We start from the raw sequence: 22,220 nt of genomic DNA on the forward strand, positions 1-22,220 counted from the left end.
CCCAAAAGATAAAGAAGCCTTCTTCTGGAGTCATTTCTTAGGGTTGTTCTAGAGAAATTTGCAAAAGTTATGATGTAATATAGCAGAAATTTGAATTTCTGTGAGAATAAATAGAATTTTGCTATTATGGTAGCAAAAGATGCTGACAAGGTGATAGTTACTGTGAGATAGAGAAAAATTCAGAAGAGAAACTCCAGGAAAAGGAAAGGCACAATCTCACACTCAGAGGTTAGTGCTTTATGCTTGATAATAATAGGCCTGGTCTTACGGAGGAGCATGAGACTGGAAGGACCTTTTTGGTCATAAAATCACCGCAGGTGACAACACTGTAAACTCGCTTTCATAGATCAGTGGGGCCTCAGCTTAAATAAAACCTGCTGCTTTTTTTAGCCCAGTTAATTGGACAATTGGAAAATTGTCCAATTCCCCATTCTTCTACTGGAAATCTCCTTTTACTTTTTAGCTTATATTTATTCATACAATTTACATACCCAAAATGTTCTTAGCAACATTGCCCATTAGCTCCCCGCTGGTGTTTGCTTTGTATAAATACTTCAGGAAGGCAATCAATTGTGTTCTCAACCTTCATTCTTCAACGAAACAAGACAAAGTTTTTCAGGATATTTGTAATCCAGATAGCTGAGTGAACTAGTATTAGGAGTAGCTAGTTAGGCAACATGGAATTCCATGTAAGTTAATCTGTATTTCTTGGCAGGGAAAATGAGCGTCTGTAGCACTGACTGGCTGTTTCACTAAACTGCTTTAGTTATCAAAGCTAACTTGTTCTGAAGCTAGTTCTGAAATCTCTGCACCACAGCACAGTCTCAGATATATTTGTATTGTGGTCAAGGAACATGAGTTAACTTTGAACAGCAATGGAATTRGGCTAGCTGAATGATGAATGAAGCAAAGACTTGAGCTGCTACCTCTATTCCGGTTCACTTAGTGCCAAGGAATGATCCTGATCACTGCAATTCAGTGTCTGTATTGGCAAATTGTTAGAGTGGTCCCAATGAAGGTGCTGGCTTCCCCAGCTTCCCCAAACAGATTATGGGCATGGTTCCAGAGTTAACATGGGCCAAGAATTATTTCCACCAGGCTGTCTGAATGCAGCCCTACAGCACCATGTTTGGGTAGTAGTTAAAATATGGGTGTAGGGCATTGTTTTCTGGTTAGTCTCAGTGCTACAGAATATTTTGGGGCAGGTTTAATTTCTTAGTGTTGACATCGTATCTCCTTTCACTGTATCCGTTTCAAAATCATGTTTCTTGAATGAGGTAACCAAATTGTATTAAGCGTCCCAGATAAAATGTTACCACATTGTATAGCAGTAATAATATTTTCCTGTCATTATGGGAAATAACTTACTTGATACATCCTGAAATTGCATTTTTAGTTTGAGAATGGGCAGTCAACCAATGATGTAAAAGGAAAGGATTTTGAAACAATAATACTAAAATCTTTTAATAGGAATTCAGATTTAAACTGTAGCCACAAAATGACCAGAGCGAATTCTCAGACTTGTCTGCAGAACAATTACTTCACTGGTGGAGTTGAGTTCCTTAAACTAGTCAGGACTTGATACAGGAAACATCCAGCTAGGGGTAATGGGTCTCTGGCAGGGATATATGTGAACACCGCTTTTACATTTCTCTTTGGACACCCTGCTTATCAGGTCATTGGATATTTTAAAGTGTCTCTCCTGTTGGCGCTGTCCCAGCATGACTAAAGAGTGGAATATTTATTAATGAAGACTTGAATCCTTTTCTTAGGTAATTGCCCAAGCATCACACTATTGACTAGAATCTCTCTATTTATTCAATAGTTCTCTTTATTTCATTTTTGTTGTTCATGATTATTAATTTTTGAAATGAGGAAAAATTTAAGTGAACCACTTTAGACACCTTTGCTAAACAATAAGAAAAGGTTCATGGTTTAAGATTCTGAACAGAGGAAGGGACTTGCCTGGCCAGAAGAATGACTCCAACCTTAGGCTTCAACTCTGACTTAGATGCTCAAGCAAAAACACTTAGGAATTCTCCCTATTAATTCATTAATTTTCATTATTGATAAGAGAAAATGACTAGAAATGAGCCTGAATCAAAATCATAATTTCAGATTAGGGTTTTTAGGTCACACATCTTCCTGCTGTCAACAGCATATGAATATCCAAAATTTTAGAAATTTCTAGTTTTAAATCTTTAAATCCCGGAGAGTTTCTTTTCCTTGTTTTTTTCTTTTTTCTTTTCTTTTTCTTTTTTTTTCTTTTTTTTTGAGATACAGAAGACACATCTAGATTTTGGCTTGTGATGTTTAATTATTGCCATATGTTTTTCAAAGAGCATGTATGCAGTTTAATTAGTTATTGCTTTCTGTACCTCCTATTCCCTTGTTCCCTTCTCCCCTCCCCAATAAGCAGTGTAAATGCTGAAGCTTAATAAAAGGGAGGAGATTCAGTTTGCTTTCTCAGAATAAAATATTTTTAAGGTCTAATGTGTTCAGAACCTCAAAGCTATTTTACTTTTATAGCAAAAGAATTTTTATCTGTCTTAAAAGTTCACTTGTAGAAGTTGATATTAATGAAATTGAACACTTGTCCTGCTTTGCACTCGGACAGACTGTCTGTATGGCAGCCTATGGAAATTTCACCTTGTAGTTTACTGTCCCTTAGAGAAGTGCAACTGTGGCATTTGTTTACACTAGCAGATGGAGAGAATAAAGCCTTCAGGAACCATATTGGTTTCTGTTGTTAGTTGAGTAAACAATAGCTTTAAAGAAACCAGGTTATTAACAAAAAGTTTAAGCAGACAGCTTAATTTTATGTCAGATTGGAAGTTTATTATTCTTGCACAGAAAATATTTTCTTAGAATTCTGGAATAAATGCAAAATAAAATTTTACGATTTTCACCACCACAACTAATGCAGAGCTCTGAGAGGGATGAACAGTCCCCAGGTGCTGGACAGAATCTGGCAGTAATTTGACTTTGCTAATTTCATGGAGAGCCTTTTTTGAGTTTAAAAAGTTCTCTGCAAATAGTCATTTTCATCTATAGTGACTTTGATAAATTACTGCATTTTATGAAAAAACAACAGAGCTTCATAAAGTGTTTCAATTTATTTCATTAACTTCATTTAACTTTAAGTTCAGAGTCAAGCTAAATCTTGATAAAATGGAGAATGTGAAAAGAATGTATATTGTAGATCCACAACATATCCAAAATGTTTTGAAGTGCTACAGCACATTTTGATAGAGATTATAAACAGCTACTGGTGGATGGTTTTCATACAATGTGCCTGGGAATTAAGCTAATTAGATGCCAATAAATCAAATAAAGTTTGTGGAAAGCACAGTAATATCCTGTTGACTTTGAGAATTGAAGACCCTTTCTTATTTGATCTAGATCTAGGTGTAATGGAAAGTTTACTTCTATGTTTTTGCAGAAGTTAAGACTCCTGTGCTTCTGGAGTTGTGATTTCAGACCAACTTCTTTTTTTAAAAAAAATCTTATTCTTCTGTTTTACTCTTGCCTTTAATTCAGTGAGATCAAAGGCATAATAGATATCTAAACTATAAGTGATGTTTTTAGTGAACCTTAAGAGAGATGAGATATGGAGTATCTCATCCTTCTCTGTGGAACCTGTCAATTAAAGATCCTCATATATATCAGCAATGTGTTTTTTTTTTTCTATTCATTGTCTTAACCAAGAAATTCAACAAGTCTGCTTCTTTTCCTGAACCATGTAGGTGCAGTTTGATCCAGTGTGACATCTCCTCCCATTTTCCTTGCTTGTTTTCCTGAACAAACTGTACATTATAGCTTCATGTTTAGTTCTGTGAAATACATGAGATTGCAGCTATACCATCTTGTAGTTACATATTAAGAACTTTGTCTGCTGTTTATTGTCATTCTCCTGGTATTTGTGTTTAGCCTGCTCTGCAGGTCCATCTATTTTTTTATAAAGTTATGAGACACCTAACTAGGCCAGGGCCAGTAATTAATTGATACTCTTTGCTAGAATTGCCTGTATCATCTCCCCAAATGGCTTCTGTTCCTCCTTTACTATTTGAAACTTCTTACAGAAAGGCTTGATTATAAGTAAATGTGATAATTAAAGCAAATACTCAAGAATATTAATTTGAATTTTATTCCTGACATACAGTTTCATAAAAGTGGCCTCTGAAAATTCTGCATCATCCCAGTTTGCGGAGGCTTGTTTAATCAGTTTACGTTTGCTTTTTCAGTGGTGCTACCTGTCCCTATTGACATTTGCACTGGCAACTGAAGATTTAAGCTAGTTACCCTGATTCCTTTTGTTCTTTCAGATTGTCTGCTAGTTTATTTCCTTTAGATTGCCTGCTATTTAATTAATCTCCTTAACAAGCATGTGATTTAGGAATAAATGTCACCTATCCAGGTAATACCCTAGAGAAAAGAAAAATGTAGATAGAATGTTAGAAGAAAGCCCTTTTTTACTCCTGTGGTGGTGAATAAGAGACAAAAGGTGAAGTGCAGGTGGGATGTGCTCTCTCAAGCCCCTCTCTTGATATCAAGGACTTTCTATTCTAACTGATGTAAGTCAAGAATTCTGCCCTTTTAAGGAGAAATCTCTAAGTGACCTTTTCTGCCAAGCACTGAAAATAACTATTATCTCCTCAGTATCACGTATGTGGGAGGTCAACATGCAGGTAAATATCTTAGTAAAGACCATGGATAACTTGACTCCCAAATGAATCCTTCAACAGATTGGTACTGATGATAGATACAATTTATGACATGCCCTTGTTGTAGCCTCTTTATCTAGTTCCCTGCTACTTTAAAATGACCCATACAGCAAGGCATGTCTTTGTCTTCTGTGAAGTACTTGAAAGCTTTTGCAGAAGATCTCAGAATAACAAAATAAATCTTCATACAAAGGATTACAAAGGCTACTGAGGCAAAAGAAATTATCATTAACCACTAGATAAAAAGGACTTTTAAAATTCTAAGGCATTCTGGAGGCTTAAAGGAGTTTTATAGCAGTTGTGAAGCTTTTCCTGTTGCTAGGTTGTTATAAAACAAATTAAAATGCAGTTTGGTAGGTGCATACAAAAGGGAAAAGAGATACAACGACAAGTCTTGCAGAGCTATCTGTACTATAGAAAGTATGACAACAAGTTGACACTGCTGTAGCTTTTCATTCAGAGAGGTTGAACTCAACTAACTAAAGCAAAAGCTTATATATAAAAAAAACTCGAAATTAAATACAAATTTAAGCTCTCCCTGAAAGGGAGGTTATAACCCTCTCACCTCTAATGTTCAAGTGTGCGCTGCTGTATTTTCATGGATGATCCATGCCAGAGAGTCTCCCATATCAGAAATAGCAACTGGAAGTCAGTTCTGCCTCTCCTGAGGCTGGAGTGGGAATGGACATGTAGGATATGGATGAAATGGCAACTCAGAATGCTACCCTTTTGATATAAAGAAGAATGTGTGGGTTAGCTGAGGTACTTGTTAAGGTTTCCCAGGGCTCTAGTTTATTCATTCATTTTTATTGGAGGTGAGGAGTTTCTTTGTGTCATTCTGTAACCTTAAATCTTACTAATGCAAACCAGTTCAAAGTAAAAATGAAAATAAAAGCATTTAGCATAATATCTGAATCAGACAACAGGTAAATATGTTTATAAATGATAAAGAGAAATACAAGAAGGCAGCTGCTTAATTTCTGTATGCTTGGGTTGCGTCAGAAAGACCTCTCTGTTATTCATTCACCTGCTATTTCCCTTCTGACAAGATGGTAGTCAGGATTTTAGCCTTTGTGGGTGCCTCTTCCCTTTTCTGGAAAAATATCTTACCTTCTAAGCAGTTTAGACAAGTTTCATTTTTCAGACTGATGCCTCTATTCTCTCCTTATGAGGAAGGCAATCTATGTACTTTTTGTTTAGAACATGCTTTTCAGTTACAGCATAATTGTGTAAATACCTCTTAGATATAGAAGGAGTCATAGCCTGCTGATAACTGGTTCCTAAATAACTCTGTTTCAAGGAGGCATAAAATCTACACTCAGCACCCTCCTATTTTTGTCTGTATCACTTAGAAATTTATTTTTCGTTGGACCTTACATTCTGTATCAAAGTGTACATTAGAACTATGTATAATAAAAAACATCTAGACTGGCTAATTGCATGTATCTTATTACTGGCTCTTGAGTGAGACCTTCAATCTTTACTGCTAAAGCCAGCCCTTTGGAATCCCCGACCCTGGAGACAAGAGAGAAAGTCTGGAGAAAGGAAGACTCCCTTGGTTGAGGAGGATCAGTTAGAGATCTTTTAGGCAAACTTGACATCCACATATCCATGGGACCTGATGGGATGCACCCACAAGCACTGAGGGAGCTGGCAGATGCTAYTGCTAGGCTGCTCTCCATCATCTTTGAAAGATCGTGGAGAACTGGAGAGGTGCCTGAGGGCTGGAAGAAAGCCAACGTCACTCCAGTCTTCAAAAAGGGCAAGAAGGAGGACCCAGGCAACTAGAGGCTGGTCAGCCTCACCTCCATCCCTGGAAAGGGGATGGAACAGCTCATTCTGGATATCATCTCCGAGCATATGGAGGAAAAGAAGGTGATCAGGAGCAGTCAGCATGGATTCACCAAGGGGAAATCCTGCTTAACCACTCTGATAGCCTTCTGTGATGGAATGACTGGCTGGGTAGATGAGGGGAGAGCAGTGGACGTTGTGTACCTTGACTTCGGCAAGGCTTTTGACACTGTCTCCCATAACATCCTCCTAGATAAGCTCAGGAAGCGTGGGCTRGATGAGTGGACAGTGAGGTGGATTGAGAACTGGCTGAAAGGCAGAGCTCCGTGGGTTGTCATCAGTGGWGCAGCATCTAGCTGGAGGCCTGTGGCAGCTAGTGGAGTTCCCCAGGGCTCAGTCTTGGGTCCAGTCTTGTTTAACTTCTTCATCAGTGACCTGCGTGAAGGGACAGAGTGCCTCCTCAGCAAGTTTGCTAATGCTACAAAACTAGGAGGAGTGGCTGACGCACCTGAGGGCTGTGCTGCCATTCAAAGAGATCTGGACAAGCTTGAGAGCTGGGCAGAGAGGARCYTCMTGARRTTCAACAAGGGMAAGTGCARRGTYCTGCACYSAGGGAGRARTAACCCCATGCACCAGTACAGACTAAGGGCTGACCTTCTGGAAAGCAGCTCTGCAGAGAAGGACCTCAGAGTCCTGGTGGACAAGAAGTCGACCACGAGCCAACAATGTGCCCTTGTAGCCAAGAAGGCCAGTGGTCTCCTGGGGTGCATTAGGAAGASTGTTGCCAGCAGGTYGAGGGAGGTGATCCTGCCCCTTTACTCAGCCCTGGTGAGGCCACAATCTGGAGTAGTGTGTCCAGTTCTGGGCTCCCCAATACAAGAGAGACATGGAGCTACTGGAGAGAGTCCAGGGTAGGGCTGTGAAGATTATTAGAGGGCTGGAGCACCTGCCCTATGAGGAACGTCTGCGAGAGCTGGGCCTCTTCAGCCTGGGGAAGAGAAGACTGAGGAAATTTTATTAACATCTACAAATACCTGGAGGGAGGATGTTAAGAAGTTGGGGCCAGACTCTTTCCGGTGGTGCCCAGTGGCAGGACAAGAGGCAATGGGCACAAACTGAAACACAGGAAATTCCACCTGAGTATAACGAAGAACTTCTTTACTGTGAGAGTGACAGARCCCTGGCACAGGTTGCCCAGAGWGGTTGTGGAGTCTCCTTCTCTGGAGATATTCAAAACCCACCTGGACGCAATCCTATGCAACATGCTCTAGGCAAAATGACAGACTTGTATAGTTCACTGATGAAATAACAGAAAAGAGGTGTAAAGGAACAGTCATATGAGCAAATCTCTATTTTCTCAATTACTTGACTGTGTACAAAATGAGTTTAATGGCACTGCATCTTGTTTCCCACATCAACAACTCCCAACTAGGACTTGGATTAATTGGCACATGCAAGAGAGAGCCAAAAGCTTCATGGCTGTTATGACTGAGCTTAGCTTGGCTGTAATGTAATGCAGATCAAGGCGACACATATCTGCCAGTTATTGTGTTTGAGGAGTTTGTTCTGCCTTTTTCTGCACATAAACAGAGAACTTCCGTCACCACACAATATTTCCCAGAAATGCTGAATTGTCTCACCACGTATTTTTAAGATTGATTTCCTTCCACTTCTACCTGTTCTCAAAGTTTTGTTTTGGCATTACTCAGATTTTATGGCCTGTGGCCCCCTTTGGTTTAATTGTGTTCAACTCCTTTGTACTGTGTCTGCTAAGTTCTATATACTAAAATTCACATTTATTGATTCTTTTAAATATTTTGTACAGATATGAAAAAAGATCTATCCAAGTTGCTACTCTGTCAAGTTGATAGTTAAGTTTGTTTGTATCACAGATTGCCAGGTTTTCCTTAGGTATAAAGAAACTTGGTAGTCATAAATGTAAGATTTAATGCAGCAGAAACCCTCCATTAGACCACATTAATGTATGGAAACATGTACAGGATTTTGGAGAAATTATAGAAAATATTCAGCACATTATCTTTGCCAAGTAGTAAGTTACATCTGCCACGTATATTTCTTACTAGCAATTTGATCTTATCCTTCACTGTTTCTTTAGAATTTTTTTCTTCATTTTTTAACTCTAAGAATTAGGCAGATATTCCTTTTTTTGCCATACAGCCCAGTTCTTAGTAGACTTGCCTCTTAAGGAGCTTATATATCTCTACTCTGACTAAATCTGTCCTTTAACAATTTTCTGCACTAAGTTTTTGCTCTCCTCATAGTCCTTTCCAGGTGTTCAGCTCTGCTAACTTCTTCCAAGGATAATGAGATCTGTTAACCTGAACTAGATMAGTGTCTTCCAGCACAGAAGTCAATTCTTTATTTTATCTAATAGATGTGTATCAAGTAAAGTACTACAAAGCAAAGTACTTGCAAAGCAATATTAAACAAAGGAAAGCAATGGACAAGCAAATTAGAGTTATGGAAACAGACTGGGAAAAGTGTGCAAGCATGGACAGGAAGTTAAGAACGCAGGCATGTAAGAAGTGAAATATTGCACACTTGGAGATGGCAAGTTAGGAGGAATTTGAGTATGATGATAATACTAATTATGAATTTGAACCGATTGCTTATCTGAGAGACAGAGAAATGGGAAGGATGCTATAAAACAGAAGAATACAGGTGGTTCATGCCGGAGCTAATGACTGTATATATATGTTTTCAGAAGAAATCCTAAACAGCTATTTCCCCCAACAAAACCTCCAGCAAATTTAATCTTATCCTGAGCTTTTTTCTACATCAGTTTCTGTTATGTTCCTATACATTAACATCTTCCCATTCTTCCAGATATACATACAGTATTGAGTGAGCTGAAATCTGCCTCTATGTTACTGTCTAGGCCTGATAGCTAAAGCTTTTTTGTGTCCATTCGGCTTCCTTTTTCAGAGGCAAGTTTATTTTAAAACAATGGATCTCCATTAGAGATCTGTTTTACATTATACCAAAATTCAGTATTGTGTATTTGCATGCATTAGATGATAGTTTTCTTAGTGATGATAGCTTAAAAATATCTTATGTAAGCAAGCAGATAACAGTATATTTTCCTGAATATCATGGTGTTTCCAAGATGAATCCCAAATCAAAATAAAATTTTTAACTTTAAATAGATTCTTAGAGAACTCTTTAAAACAAAATAATTAATTATCATAAAAATAAGTGTATTTCTAGAGGAAACAGCCTGAAGGAGAAAGAACATTGAGGATTGCTAACATAGCAGCTACAGTTATAAGAAATGCAGCCACTTAAGCCATTACGTTATTCATAGGAAAAATCTTTACCTCAGACTGCAGGGATGTCACCCTGAATTACAGATGGAATCAAGCATGCTATGTAGAAACCAATCACAGTTAAGACACACAGAAAAAAAGAAAGAATTTCATTATTAAGAAAAATGAACAATTTAGATTAATGACTCTATTTGTTCAAGTGCTTGTGACTTATATGGCAATTTCTTCTTTTATTATTCTGGGTTCTTGAATGTGATACATAAATTTACAAATTATACAGCATGCCAGATTTAATGCCTCTCTGACAAGTGCTCTGCTATCCCAATCTAACACATGAGGACGTGTTGACTGACCATTTTGTTTTTATCATTGAAAGAAATGTTTGAGATCAAGCTCCAAAATTTTAATTGCTTCTCATTCATTCATTCATATATATATATATATATATATATGTATATGTATATGTATATATATATATATTCTTGAATAACTAAAGACTAGGAAGTGCTAAATGACTATTGATATTGCTGTGATCACACATATACGTAAGCACTAACAACTGTGTTAGACCAGGCTATATTGTGATTGCTTTCTATCACAAGACAGTATCCTTCCCCTGACATTGCTTTCTATCACAAGACAGTATCCTTCCCCTGACATTGCCTGTCAAGATTAGAGCAGTAAGTCTATCTCTTTTTTTGCTAGTCAGCCACTTTGGTATGAACCAAAATCAGTTTTAAAATCCCAGCATTGAGTCTCACTGTGCACATACTCTTGGTCCAGTGTCTTCTTTCAGTCTTAAAACTACTTTAGAACCTCTGGTTGAAGAACCATTCCAGTCCTCCCCAGCAGGACTTTTTCAGCTCTGTGCTGGTGAATGGCCTCTTCTGTACCATCACCTCATCAGTACAGATGTTCTTCTGCAGAATTCCCTGCCTCTGAACCCACTTTGTTCTTTCAGTTACAATTCTTTTTTGGAGAGGACAGCAGCTAACACACTGACTCTTTGCATACCCCTTGGCACTCAATTGTCTCTAGCCTCAGGAATAGGTAAATTTGTAAATACATCCTATTGCTATACTGCTGTATTTTGCCTTCTCCAAGCCTTCTAGTTCAAATTATATTATTTGGGGAAAATAGCGTTACATTTTGTATTGTTTCGCTAGCTTCAGTAGTCTGCAGTTTTGGTTCGTTAGCTTGGAAAGGTCCTCTGGTAACATCTATTTACAGTTCTCTAGGGAATCCTTATCAGATTCTGGTTTTCCTCCTGATTCTGGGATTCTGGCTTTCTCAAGAATATACATATTTTTCTGCCAGGACCTTCAGGAAATTCCTGCAGACTTTCTGACAGAGGTTGCTTCAGGAAATCCTTGATGATGTCTGGTTTCCTAAATCTGTATTTGATAGTTTCATTTGCCACTCTCATCTTAATCAGGTACATTTGAAAATCTCAACCCACTTTATTCTAAAGAGCCCTGACTTTTTGAAATGACACAACAGAGAAGGTTAATTATAAGAATTTCTAACTACCAGAGTGATTGATTTAAATATATTGAAAACATATTCAGCATTACTTTTGCCTTCAAAAAATCTGTACTTGCCTAAATCTGTTTTCACCAAAGATTTACCTGTTCATTTTTTCAGAGTGCCTAATTATATTGTGTATAGGCCTGGGTAAAATCAGCATATAGGCCAAGCAAGTACAAATTTATATTTTTGTTGCTTTTCTAGATATTTGAATATTATAATAATAGTGAAAGAAGTTGCACAGAAATATGCCATTTTCTCAAAGCTTGTCAGCCAAATCTTTCTTGATTAAGCATCACTATGGCATCACTATGGCTTGGAAAGTGCAATTGAACCATCTTAAACAGACTCATGAGAAAACCTGAGGAGACTTTTTCATAAGCTGTTCATAAGCTATCTCTGATAGCAAGTCATCTTTAAGTTCCAAATGCAATTTGAGTCGGATATTTCTTTTCTGAGTATGAGTAGATGATCAAGACTTCTGCAAAAGCACTTTCATTTAAACYAAAACATGTCAGTGTTGTCAATTGTCAATAATTGTCAGTGTTCTTTCTTAAACATTGGATTAAAAAAAGGGGGGGGAGGCATGTACCCGATGATTACAGAGTCCTAGCTCTTAATTTGTAAATTACCAAGTCCACCAACCCTTTGGTAGGACTGTTTGTATCACTTGGTGACTGAATGGGAACTGAAAAGGATGATATTTTGTTGCTAGTAAAGTAGCTATACTGGCCAGTTAAGCTAAGAAACAGCCACTGCTGCTTTTTGATGAAGCATCTCTGTTGAGGAGCTCTGTGAGGCATATAGAGAGATTCAGTGCATACTTTTATCAATAATTATTCCTGATAAAGGGTTAGCTATATCTACTAGAAAAGTGCTATTGCATCATTTGTTTAAGTAAGCTTAAAATAATATAATTATTATTTCTATTATTAATGTTTCTATTATTATAATAATAAACTTACTATTTTAAGAAAATAGAATCTCTGTATGCCTCATGTCTTGAAGAAATGCTCTTTCTACAAAGATTTACCTTTTCTCATGGGTCAATATTGGAGCCCCTTCACTGTAAAGAACTAATAATATAGTAGAAGGAATTTTCCCAGCCAAGAATTTGTTAAAAAAGGGGAAAGGAGAAGATGAAGACTGAAGTTTAAAGAGTTTCATTTACTAGGGACTGTCACTGCCAAAATTTATAAAGAAGTTGTACATTCGCAGCCTAAGATGGAAGCTCCTAAGTGCTTCTGTTCATATCTTATAAGTCTGTATTTATTAAATTTTTATTGACTTTAAATACATTTTCTATGGACTAACAATATAAATTACTTCTGGCTGAAAGTATAACATTTTTTTTTGATTACTTAGGAAGGGGATTCCAAGTGAACAAGTGAAGCAGACTGATAGAGAACAGGCAAAGCGTATGGTCTACTCGGTGGTTTATGGAGCAGGTAGGGATTTGTACAAAAACAAAAAGATCTGCAACAGATTTTATTTCATACTTTATGAAAGTGCACTTTTTACATAACTTATACAAGTGGACCGGATTTCTAAAGATGAGTAAAATTTTGTCAGTGTTGTATTTTGACATTTACCAAGTATCATTAAATAGTCTACTCAGTATGAGAATTGTCAAACTAATATAATCACACTGGCATATACAAAGGTTACTTCAATTTTATGTTTCTTTGCTGCTGATCTAACTGAAGTATTTGTCTTTATAGAAAATTAGTATAATTTTGAGCAGACTTTGCATTCTTTCGGTATACAGACAGACATGAGAATAACTGCGGTGAAATTGAAATAACTCCAGTATTGTCTCAAAACACATTGGATCATGGTGTTTGCTTCCATTTCTCCACAACTGCAGTGGACCTGCAAAAAGCATTCCTAGAACCACTTCTGCCTAATTCCTGTCTAGATAGCTAAAACCTACTGAAATGGAGACATTCTGCATGCTTTCCAAAACTGCTTGCCATTTTTTGAAAGATGCCCAACTTTCCTGATACGTAACTTTACCTGTTCATACATGCTCAGAATTCTGTCTTCTGGGAAGAAGTACTTATCACCTGCATAAAAGATTTCATGTATTTGCTTCAGTGAGCAACTAACTAAGCTTTATGCAAGTCCTCTGGAGAAATATAAAAGCTGTAGAGAAGAAGAACAATTGGAAAACTCATCCCTAGGTTGCAGGCTCTATTCAACCTAGAGGGACTTAATACTACATCCTGGATTCCAGGATAAGAACACTTTCTAGACCACCTTTTGAACCTGAAACACTTTGCAATGAGCAATCAATGGTTATTGAACCAAAGGCAGAGTTGACCAAGGGACWGAATTTACTGTTCAGAGCATTCAGCTGGGGGTGGGGGGGGGGGAGAGAGCTGCAGATTCAGCTCTCTAGACTTATTTTAGATATAGATATGTGTATACATTACATATATATACCTGTACATTTTACATTAAGCTATATTGCATTTTAAAATGTAGAAGCTGAAAAAGCCCAGGTCTGGGAGCTCTAGCTTCCTGCAATGTGGATTCAGTCCTTCACAGTCTGAATCTAGAATCTAATCTCCCATTTCCAGCAGAGTGCTTTCATACTTAGATTATTTTGCAAAATGCAAGCATTAGCACCCCTACCTCTTGGAACATACAGATGCTACACATTTCCTATTGGTTCCCTTCATTTTCAGCGGTACAGGAAGATGCCTAACTCTATAGCGAATCACCACCTTTTGAATGCGCTTAAGTATACCGTCAGTAGAGAAAAGGAAATGTTTAAATACCTGGGCTGGAGCCTCCTTCACTGGAGCCTTCTATTCATGTGACAGAGGGTCTAGATGATTAGATTAAGCTGATTGTGTTGGCAGTCCTTCGTTTGCTTGGTACCAGCCACTGAAAAGTTCAGTGTAACAGTGCTTTATTTAGGTATCTCCATGTACTTGTTTGTGCTTCATCTCTCCCAAATGAGGGCCATTGAAGCATCTATAAAATAGTAAGATGCTTCCGTTCAGTGCCAGTATGATCAGATTCTAATTAAGAGCTCTGTAACACAGAGTAATATTGTAAAATTATTTAAATGGAAATTAGCAGATTAAAAAAAGTGTTAGATACCTAAATTAGATTAGATTCCATCCAAAGTTTCCCTTCCTTCAGAAGATTGCTAAATTTTTATAAGGAGACATTTTGATACAACTGGAGAATATGAATTACTTTTTATTTTCTTCTGGAATTAAAAAATACAGAACCATTCCCCAAGGAACTTGTCTGTATTATATGCTTATTGGATTCAATGGAAATCTTTCATTTAACAAATAATAATCTTTGATTTATTTGCTTTCTGTTTTATTAGCTTTAGGTTACAATTTTTTCATATTTTCAAGATCTTTCCTATTATCTTGGGGGATAGAACATAGTCTAATAAAGAAAGATGAGTGTTATCATGTCTAGGAATTGGTACTTCAATAAATATACCAAATATTGAGAGGGATGGCAGTATTACAGTCTGTTTGCTTGATTTGGAGCAATTCAATTCACCTGTATATGCCTCAGTCATCTTGTAAAAGTAGAGCAAAGACAACTAAAGCATCTGTAAAATAAGGAATTAATTCTATTCAACTACAGTATGTTCTAGTCCTGAATTATATATAACACAGAGGAATGTCAAAGTGAAAAAACAGAACTGATAAAGATATTTTCAGTTTTGAAAGGTGACATTACAGAATGGAGAACACTGCAACTCATACAATTCTTAGGCTGTTGCTAACAATTCCCCAGGCACAGATAATTTAAGGGGAGTGCTCAGGAAAGCTTTAGTCTATTCATGAGCATTGCTTAGCATGGCGTGTTGTTGAACATGATCTGATGCAGTTGTGTGGCTGAACAGTCCCTTCTTTTTGCTCCCCATGAACTGAAAGGTTCCTCCTTCCTTAGAACCTTTCAGATTTCCTTATTACTATAGCTGTTTTATGCAATATTTTGACTATTTATCAATAGTTCTCTAGATGGATTGTGGACAAAATTAGATGTTACAGTGCTATAATGAAGCCATAGCAATCTCTTGGCTGTTAATGATATATGTGTTAGCAGGTAGATGTGTCATTTTCTGAATAATGAAGAAAAAGCCCAGTTAATTAGATGTCAAATAAAAGCGCAGTCCTGTGCTTTTAGCTCTTAGCTCAGCTAAGAGTCATCTTAGATGTGTTGTGAATTTCTTATTCTAGCACTTTGTCCGGCTGGTGTTCCTGAATCTTGGTATGACATGACTGAGAAGAAAATGCTACAGAATTGTCCTGAAATGCACATCAGGCTGACAGTGATGGCATTTAGGTGGCTGAAATCTTCTCTATTTCAAAAATGTTGGATAATTTCTCTTGACAATATTACTTTGACAGCAACTATTCTGTCTGTAGTGCCTTGAGACATTGCCTCTCAGCTTATGTTATTTGCAGCACAGTGCTGGTTTTTGTTGCTGTGTAGCTGACATAAATATATCTGTCTTTCAAACTTCATATGACTAACACTGATGTGTGTTTTATTTTTAGTGGAACTATTTGGCTTATAAATGTGCTTAAACTGTAGCTCTCAGCTTATATTTTCATACTCTGAAAAACTGTCTTCAGTGTTTTTCCATCTTGTCTTTATCTTATAAATGCTATTAGATAAAACTAATACTGTGCATCTATACCCTGTCCAGCAGATATTTTTCCTTTCTCCAAATACTTTTCAATTCTGTTGTTCCTTTTCTAGCACTTCTATCTCAAAAGTTGGACGCAGTTTCTTACAGACTTTTAGGAGTCTATGGCTGTTTGAAATCTGTGACTGAGACTCCTAAATACCTTCTAAGATCAGGCCACTTCGTCTGATTGTTTCGGCCATTAAGCTTTTCTGTCACTTCTATACCCTATACAAAACTTTTTGTCAAACTCAACCAGCCACATCTCCATCTTTTTTCTAGACCTTCATTCACCTTTCTATTTATTTAAAATTGACTTCAAGTTCTTTGTCTGCCCCTCCAATTTTGCATATTTCAACACTTAATTAGTAAATGATACTTACAGACACAGGTGCTATTCTATGAAGAAGGAAGATTTAAATCACATTATAAGTATAAATTATAGCTAGGAATTTCAGTACACGCTTAACCCATCTCTTTAGTAAACCAGTCAGGCTTAAAGTTAAATATTTGCTTTTTTGAAATACGATTGTAGTGTATCAAATCCATGCTCTTTTCTAGAAATAAATGAATTATTAATAATCCACTAACTGTGGAATGTAATGGTGCTACTGTTCTAGGTAGTAATAGATAAATGGGTTTCTGTTCTGCTTTATTATGTACCAGGTAAAGAGCGTCTTGCTGAATGCCTTGGATTTACTCCTCTTCAAGCCAGTCACTTTATAGATAGTTTTATGCAAAAGTACAAGAAAGTTCATGAATTTACAAAGATGACCATTGAACAATGTCGAAAAAAAGGTAATCCAATTTCTGTAAGTATATTTTTGTTTATTGATCAGTACTGTGTCACAATCATAAAGACAGATTCAGCTCAACCAAATTTCAGATATTTGTAGGACAAGTGAAGAGACAGAATAAGCTATGAAAATTTTATCATTTCCTGGTAAAACAGGTTTGTTCTCTTTTAAGTTAAATCCATAGCTACTTCTTTCCAGGTACTTATATTTACCCCAGACACTCTTATCGCTGGTACTTGGCAAGAAAACATCCTTCTTGCCTGGATGTGATTTTCAGTGCAAGTTACTCATTTCTAAAGTTACTTTCAGATTTTTGCAAAACAATAATTGGTCAGAAATTGCAGTGAGATTATAAAATAGCTAAGCTATTTTATAGCTGAGTGAAAAATTACACTTTTCAAAGAACTCTTTACTGTTAAACAATCTTTTAGGCTAATTCCCTAAGCAAAAAGTTTTGCAGTTGCACTGTTTACCTGTCTTAATGTTTGCTTGCCAGTCCCCTACCAGACCAAGGATTTTGAAACTATGAGTGAGTTTCAGACAGATTTGAAAGAAGGGCATGGTCTCCAAAATTGCTTTGAAAAGTGTGAACAAGCTGTATCTTGTACCATCTCTTATCAGGTGTGGATATCAAAGAAAATGGAAAGGGAGTGGACCTAGGCTAGTACACTCAGAGAGAAAATCAGCAAGCAAAGAACTCAACTCTATAGAAAATGGACTTTGTGTTGTTTCAATAAACCTCTCCTCAGGGCTAAAGTTTGTAGCAGGCCTGTAGGAAAAAACTGCATGTTACAAAGCAGTGCACTGTTACATATCCTATCATACTCATTGTTAATTTATTGATACTTACTGTTAGCTAAAATTTGTAAGTCTGTTTTGTGGTAATGAAATGAATGACTGATGTCTAGTAACTCATTGCAAGTTATGGCAAACGTTTAAACCAGTCTTTCTCAGAAACAGAAAATATGCTCAGAAACATATTAACTGAATAAGACTTCTGTTCCCAGACTGAACCCCACTTAATGTCAACTTACACTGCATCATATTGATATATAATGTACTGCAACACAAAAAAGGCCCAAGGAATCTTTTAGTTAAGAAGCAGACTACCTGGCTGCTGGCTCCTGGAAGTTCAGCCATAAAGTCAAAGAACCAGTTTACAAAGCCATTTTTTTAAACTTTTTCTTCTTTGCATCAGTCAGAATTTATATTCTTGAAACTCAGGTGATATCTGTGATGACGGAAGTGTGCAGAATGCTTCTTGGGGCCAGCTGCTGCAACATTTTGCAAACGCTTAATAAACACATGTAACTCATTCAGACTTTTAGTCATGAAAATCATAATATTCCCTTTTTTGCAGTAGAGCTTAAAAATCTTCAGGAAGCATGAACTGTCATTGTGTAACATAATTGCATTTATTCATTTGTTATTACTACAGAAAAAAGTTACTGAAAACCTATTTTCAGCTATAAATAAGGCCTACGTAATATATCTAGTAAAATATTAGATACTTTATGTAAATTTGTTTTGATCTATTTAAAGTAACATCGCATTCTTCTCTTTAAGGCAAATGAGTTTATATAACCAGACTTCTGTGATAAAGAATCTGTTCGCTGTATTTAATAAATGAGAGTGTTGTGTTGTTAACTCATGTCCTTGATTGCTCTAAAGCTGGCACACATTGTCCAGTTAATGCTTACACCTCCTCTTGCTCCCATCTATCAACCAAAGTTTAACCATTTAACCATTACACGTCAGTTTAACCATTATGGTGGAAGAACAATCTGTTTCAGTTCTACAGGCACAAAAATTCTGCAGCAGGTCAACGTTATGTAGTACTTTTCCTGTCAATCTTAGATTCTTGTTGGAAAAAAACATTGCAACCTAGTGAGCTAATTATAAAGTAACTTCACTTATATACAGTTTGAAGGTGAACAGAATCTGTTTCACTGAGGAGCAAGCCCTCTTGGAGTGAGAATAATTTGACCAAACTCAAAGTTTCAGGCAAAACTGCAGCTGAGGAGACCTTGAATGATCTCAGAGACAGGACAAACACTTTAAATCCTTGCAGAAAGTCAGGGAAAAGTGCAACTGGACTCTGAGTTGAAGAAGCAATTTATGTCAAAGCCATACTGAAAATCTTGTCCACTTTGTTGGCAAAGTACATCTTAGTCTTTTTTATTATTGATGAGAGTTCATACCAAGATATAATATGATACAATAATATTATTTAGGTGCTGTGAATGTTTGCTATTGCAGGTAGCAGATAAATAACATTCGTCTGTGATGAAGATATTTTTATTCATGGAATTATCAACATGTTAAAAAGACAATGTTAAGACCTCATTTAAACATGTATATGCAGACTAACCTTTGGCCATAGAAGCGTATCCTCCTGCTATGATATGAGAGATGGTATTTGTTCAGAGGATGCTAATCAGCTATGTCTGTTGCAAGTGTGACTCTATTGTGGAAACACACCATACAGCAGTTACAGGATATTGCAGTTAATCTTTTTTTTTTCCTCTGAGAATCCAACGTTGTGAGAATTCTATCCTCTCAGATACTATTCTTCAAGGAAACTGTAGTTAAATTAGGAAGAGTGATTTGCCAGTGAATATCCTGACCTCCAGATAATTCAATTCTTTGAACCAAAAATGGTACTTTTGATATCAATACTCCTGGAAGCATAGTAGTTCACAGAAAGCCTTTCTAATTCAGCACAACCTTTTTCATCCTTTCTGCATAAGAATGGGTATGTGTTTTCTTCAGAAAGGTCAGATGTCTGCTTATGGTGCTTGCATATCTGGATTGTCAAAGAAGATGAGATGAAACAGTTTAGCAGTGTGAACTTCCATACTATCTGATGATGAATCGTGGTTAGTCAGAGACAATCAGGAGTGTAACAGAAGTTTTTGTTAAAATATATTTTTAACATGGAAGATTTTTCACTTTTCTGACATAATCAGAATAAGAAGTCTAATTTTTGGAGATAAACTGAGATAGGCTTTTGTGTGTTTTTTGTTGACAGGAGGATCCTCAGGACTCTTTCTCTCTCTTAAGTCCTCTCATTCACCCTTCAAAAGAGTTACGTTGCAAACTGCGTTAGCCCGAACATAAAGGTTTTAACTGTTAAGAAAATGAGGCTGTGAAAGGGACATGGATTTATCACATGAATAAAATGGAAAAAACTATTGACTGAAAACTATTTGATAAGTTTGGAACAAATTCCCGATGATTTAATTGCTCCACAGATTGATTTTTTCACTACCCCCAAGTAATTCATTGCATAGAAAGCTCTTATTATGGCTGCAACTAATAACCAATTCTGCCAAGTGTTTATAGTTTCATCTCCCATTGAGAAAATTTACTGGTGTATCAGTAGACGCTCCTAATGAAGTAGGCACTCAGGAGACACTCCTATCAATAGACTACTAATGACCCTTCTAATGAACAGAAGTTTTCCATGTGTAACTTGTACCGGTTCTCTGAATGAAATAATTCTTAGAGCAACCATACAACATCTAAGTATTTCTGAGAAGCTTTGACTTTTCTCAATAGGCATAAATATTAAATTGCATTTAGTAACTATAAAAATATATAACATATTCCAAAAGAATTTTTGAAGTCTAATTACTAGTCACTTGAATAATGCTAATTTCTATTTAAATCTTACAAGGTTATGTGGTTTCCATAATGGGCCGTAAAAGACCGTTGGCTAATATCAATGCACGGGATTACAAACTGCGGACCCAAGCAGAGAGGCAGGCTGTCAATTTTGTTGTTCAAGGTAAAAAAAACTATCATCTGCCTGCCTACTTACCTACGTATCTGATTTTCTATCTGTCTGTCTGTCTGTCTGTGTTTGACTCTAGTAGATGATTAGTTTCATAATCTCAGAAGAATGAAGCTGAGGCATGAGTTCCATTTTAAAAAACAAGCTAAATTGTGTATCCTAGCTGCTTTGGAAACTGCAAATAAACAGGGTGAAAAATGTCCTATTCTGGAGTAGCTACATATAGGTATAGATACAAATCTTATATACGAATATATAAGATTCGGTGCTTCAGATGTATCATTGCCTTAAAACAGTTTCCTTTCTAATTTCTTTGACAATTTGTTACCCAAAAGCCAGGGTTTCTGTGATTTTGCTACTTACAAATTTGTCAGGTTTAGTTTGAGAAATACACAGTGTTGCAAGAACAGTGTATTATTATTATTTCTTTTGAAAYCCAACTCATTCTTTGTGAAGAACATTCAGAAACAATTCTATGAAGGGCAAGACTAAAGGTGTTTTTTTTGAAACAACTTTGCAAATTTGCCAAATACATTGGCAAATTAAAGATAGCATAAAGTGATTAGTAAATTAGTGATCAGTAATCGTTTGTAACGTTAAGCCTGGCAGCACAACCTTCTGCAGGCAGTCTCRTGTTCACTTTACCTGGGTTTCTGTCCAGCCGGCCAGCAGGCATCTCCGATTGAAGGCACAATGCTTGAGCTAGTACAGTAAGCCCTGCTGAGAGTACAGTGCAGCAGGAATAAATGTACAGAGCCTTCCGATCAGAGCCTGCTTATGTCCATCTGTCCAAAGAGCTAGGAACTGAGGCAAAACCATCACAGGACTCTCTGCAAGAATTTGCACATGCATTTATCATAACCTACAATAATAAGATTACAGTATTTCATTGCAGGTTCAAATAATAYTGGAGGACAAATCTGATGAAAAACTGTGTAGCCATTGTTCATAACATGTGATATTGGAAGGTGTGATAAAATAAAAATTACAAAATATTCAATATTCTTAAATTTTATTAAAAATTTATTTCTAGTCTAGAGCTTTTAATTTCAGAATTTCAGCTCTGAGATACTATTTAAAGATTACAAAAACTTTCTAACTTATCCTAAAACATTTTGTCACAGTTGTGGTGTTAAACTTCATATAATATGGTATTTGTGTATTTTATATTTATATACAACTAGTCTAATTCATGTAAGGAGCTGGCATCTTGGATTTGCTAGCAGGCATTGATATCAGAAGACTTCATCTGTGGCATCACAAATATTGAGAGGAATTTACAGAATTCCAATTTTAACTTACTGTAACTGGATTTGCCACAATGTTTTTCGCTTACTGAATGTTTACCAGTTCAACAGTCTTYAACAATGTACAGCATAATATTCCAGTTATGATTCGGCTCTGGCTAACTCTGAGAACAAACTACATATTTTATTAAGGTACCATCTTCTCTGGTAACGTGCTATTTTGTAAGTTCCAAATGCACTGGGAAAATAACTATATCCATCAGTGTCTCATGGAAAAATATCTGTCTGGCATATTATGTTATTTTATCGTGTTAACATTAAGGAATGATTTAAAAAAGGATTGTAGGACTGGTCAGAAAAATATAATCAAAATACTTTT

General features: G+C 36.4%; 1 protein-coding gene across 1 annotated transcript in view; it reads left to right on the forward strand.

Moving 5' to 3' along the window:
- Window positions 1-22,220, forward strand: part of POLN (DNA polymerase nu) — a 97,268-nt gene that overhangs the window by 51,535 nt on the left and 23,513 nt on the right. The window contains exons 19-21 of the mRNA XM_085309700.1: window positions 12,695-12,777; window positions 16,668-16,799; window positions 20,478-20,588. Of these exons, the coding sequence (XP_085165826.1) occupies window positions 12,695-12,777; window positions 16,668-16,799; window positions 20,478-20,588 (326 nt within the window). The remainder of the gene's footprint in view (window positions 1-12,694; window positions 12,778-16,667; window positions 16,800-20,477; window positions 20,589-22,220) is intronic.

Source organism: Rhea americana, unplaced genomic scaffold (assembly GCF_003343005.1).
Source record: "Rhea americana isolate MKP2758 unplaced genomic scaffold, rheAme1 scaffold_30, whole genome shotgun sequence".
Taxonomy (NCBI): Eukaryota; Metazoa; Chordata; class Aves; order Rheiformes; family Rheidae; genus Rhea; species Rhea americana.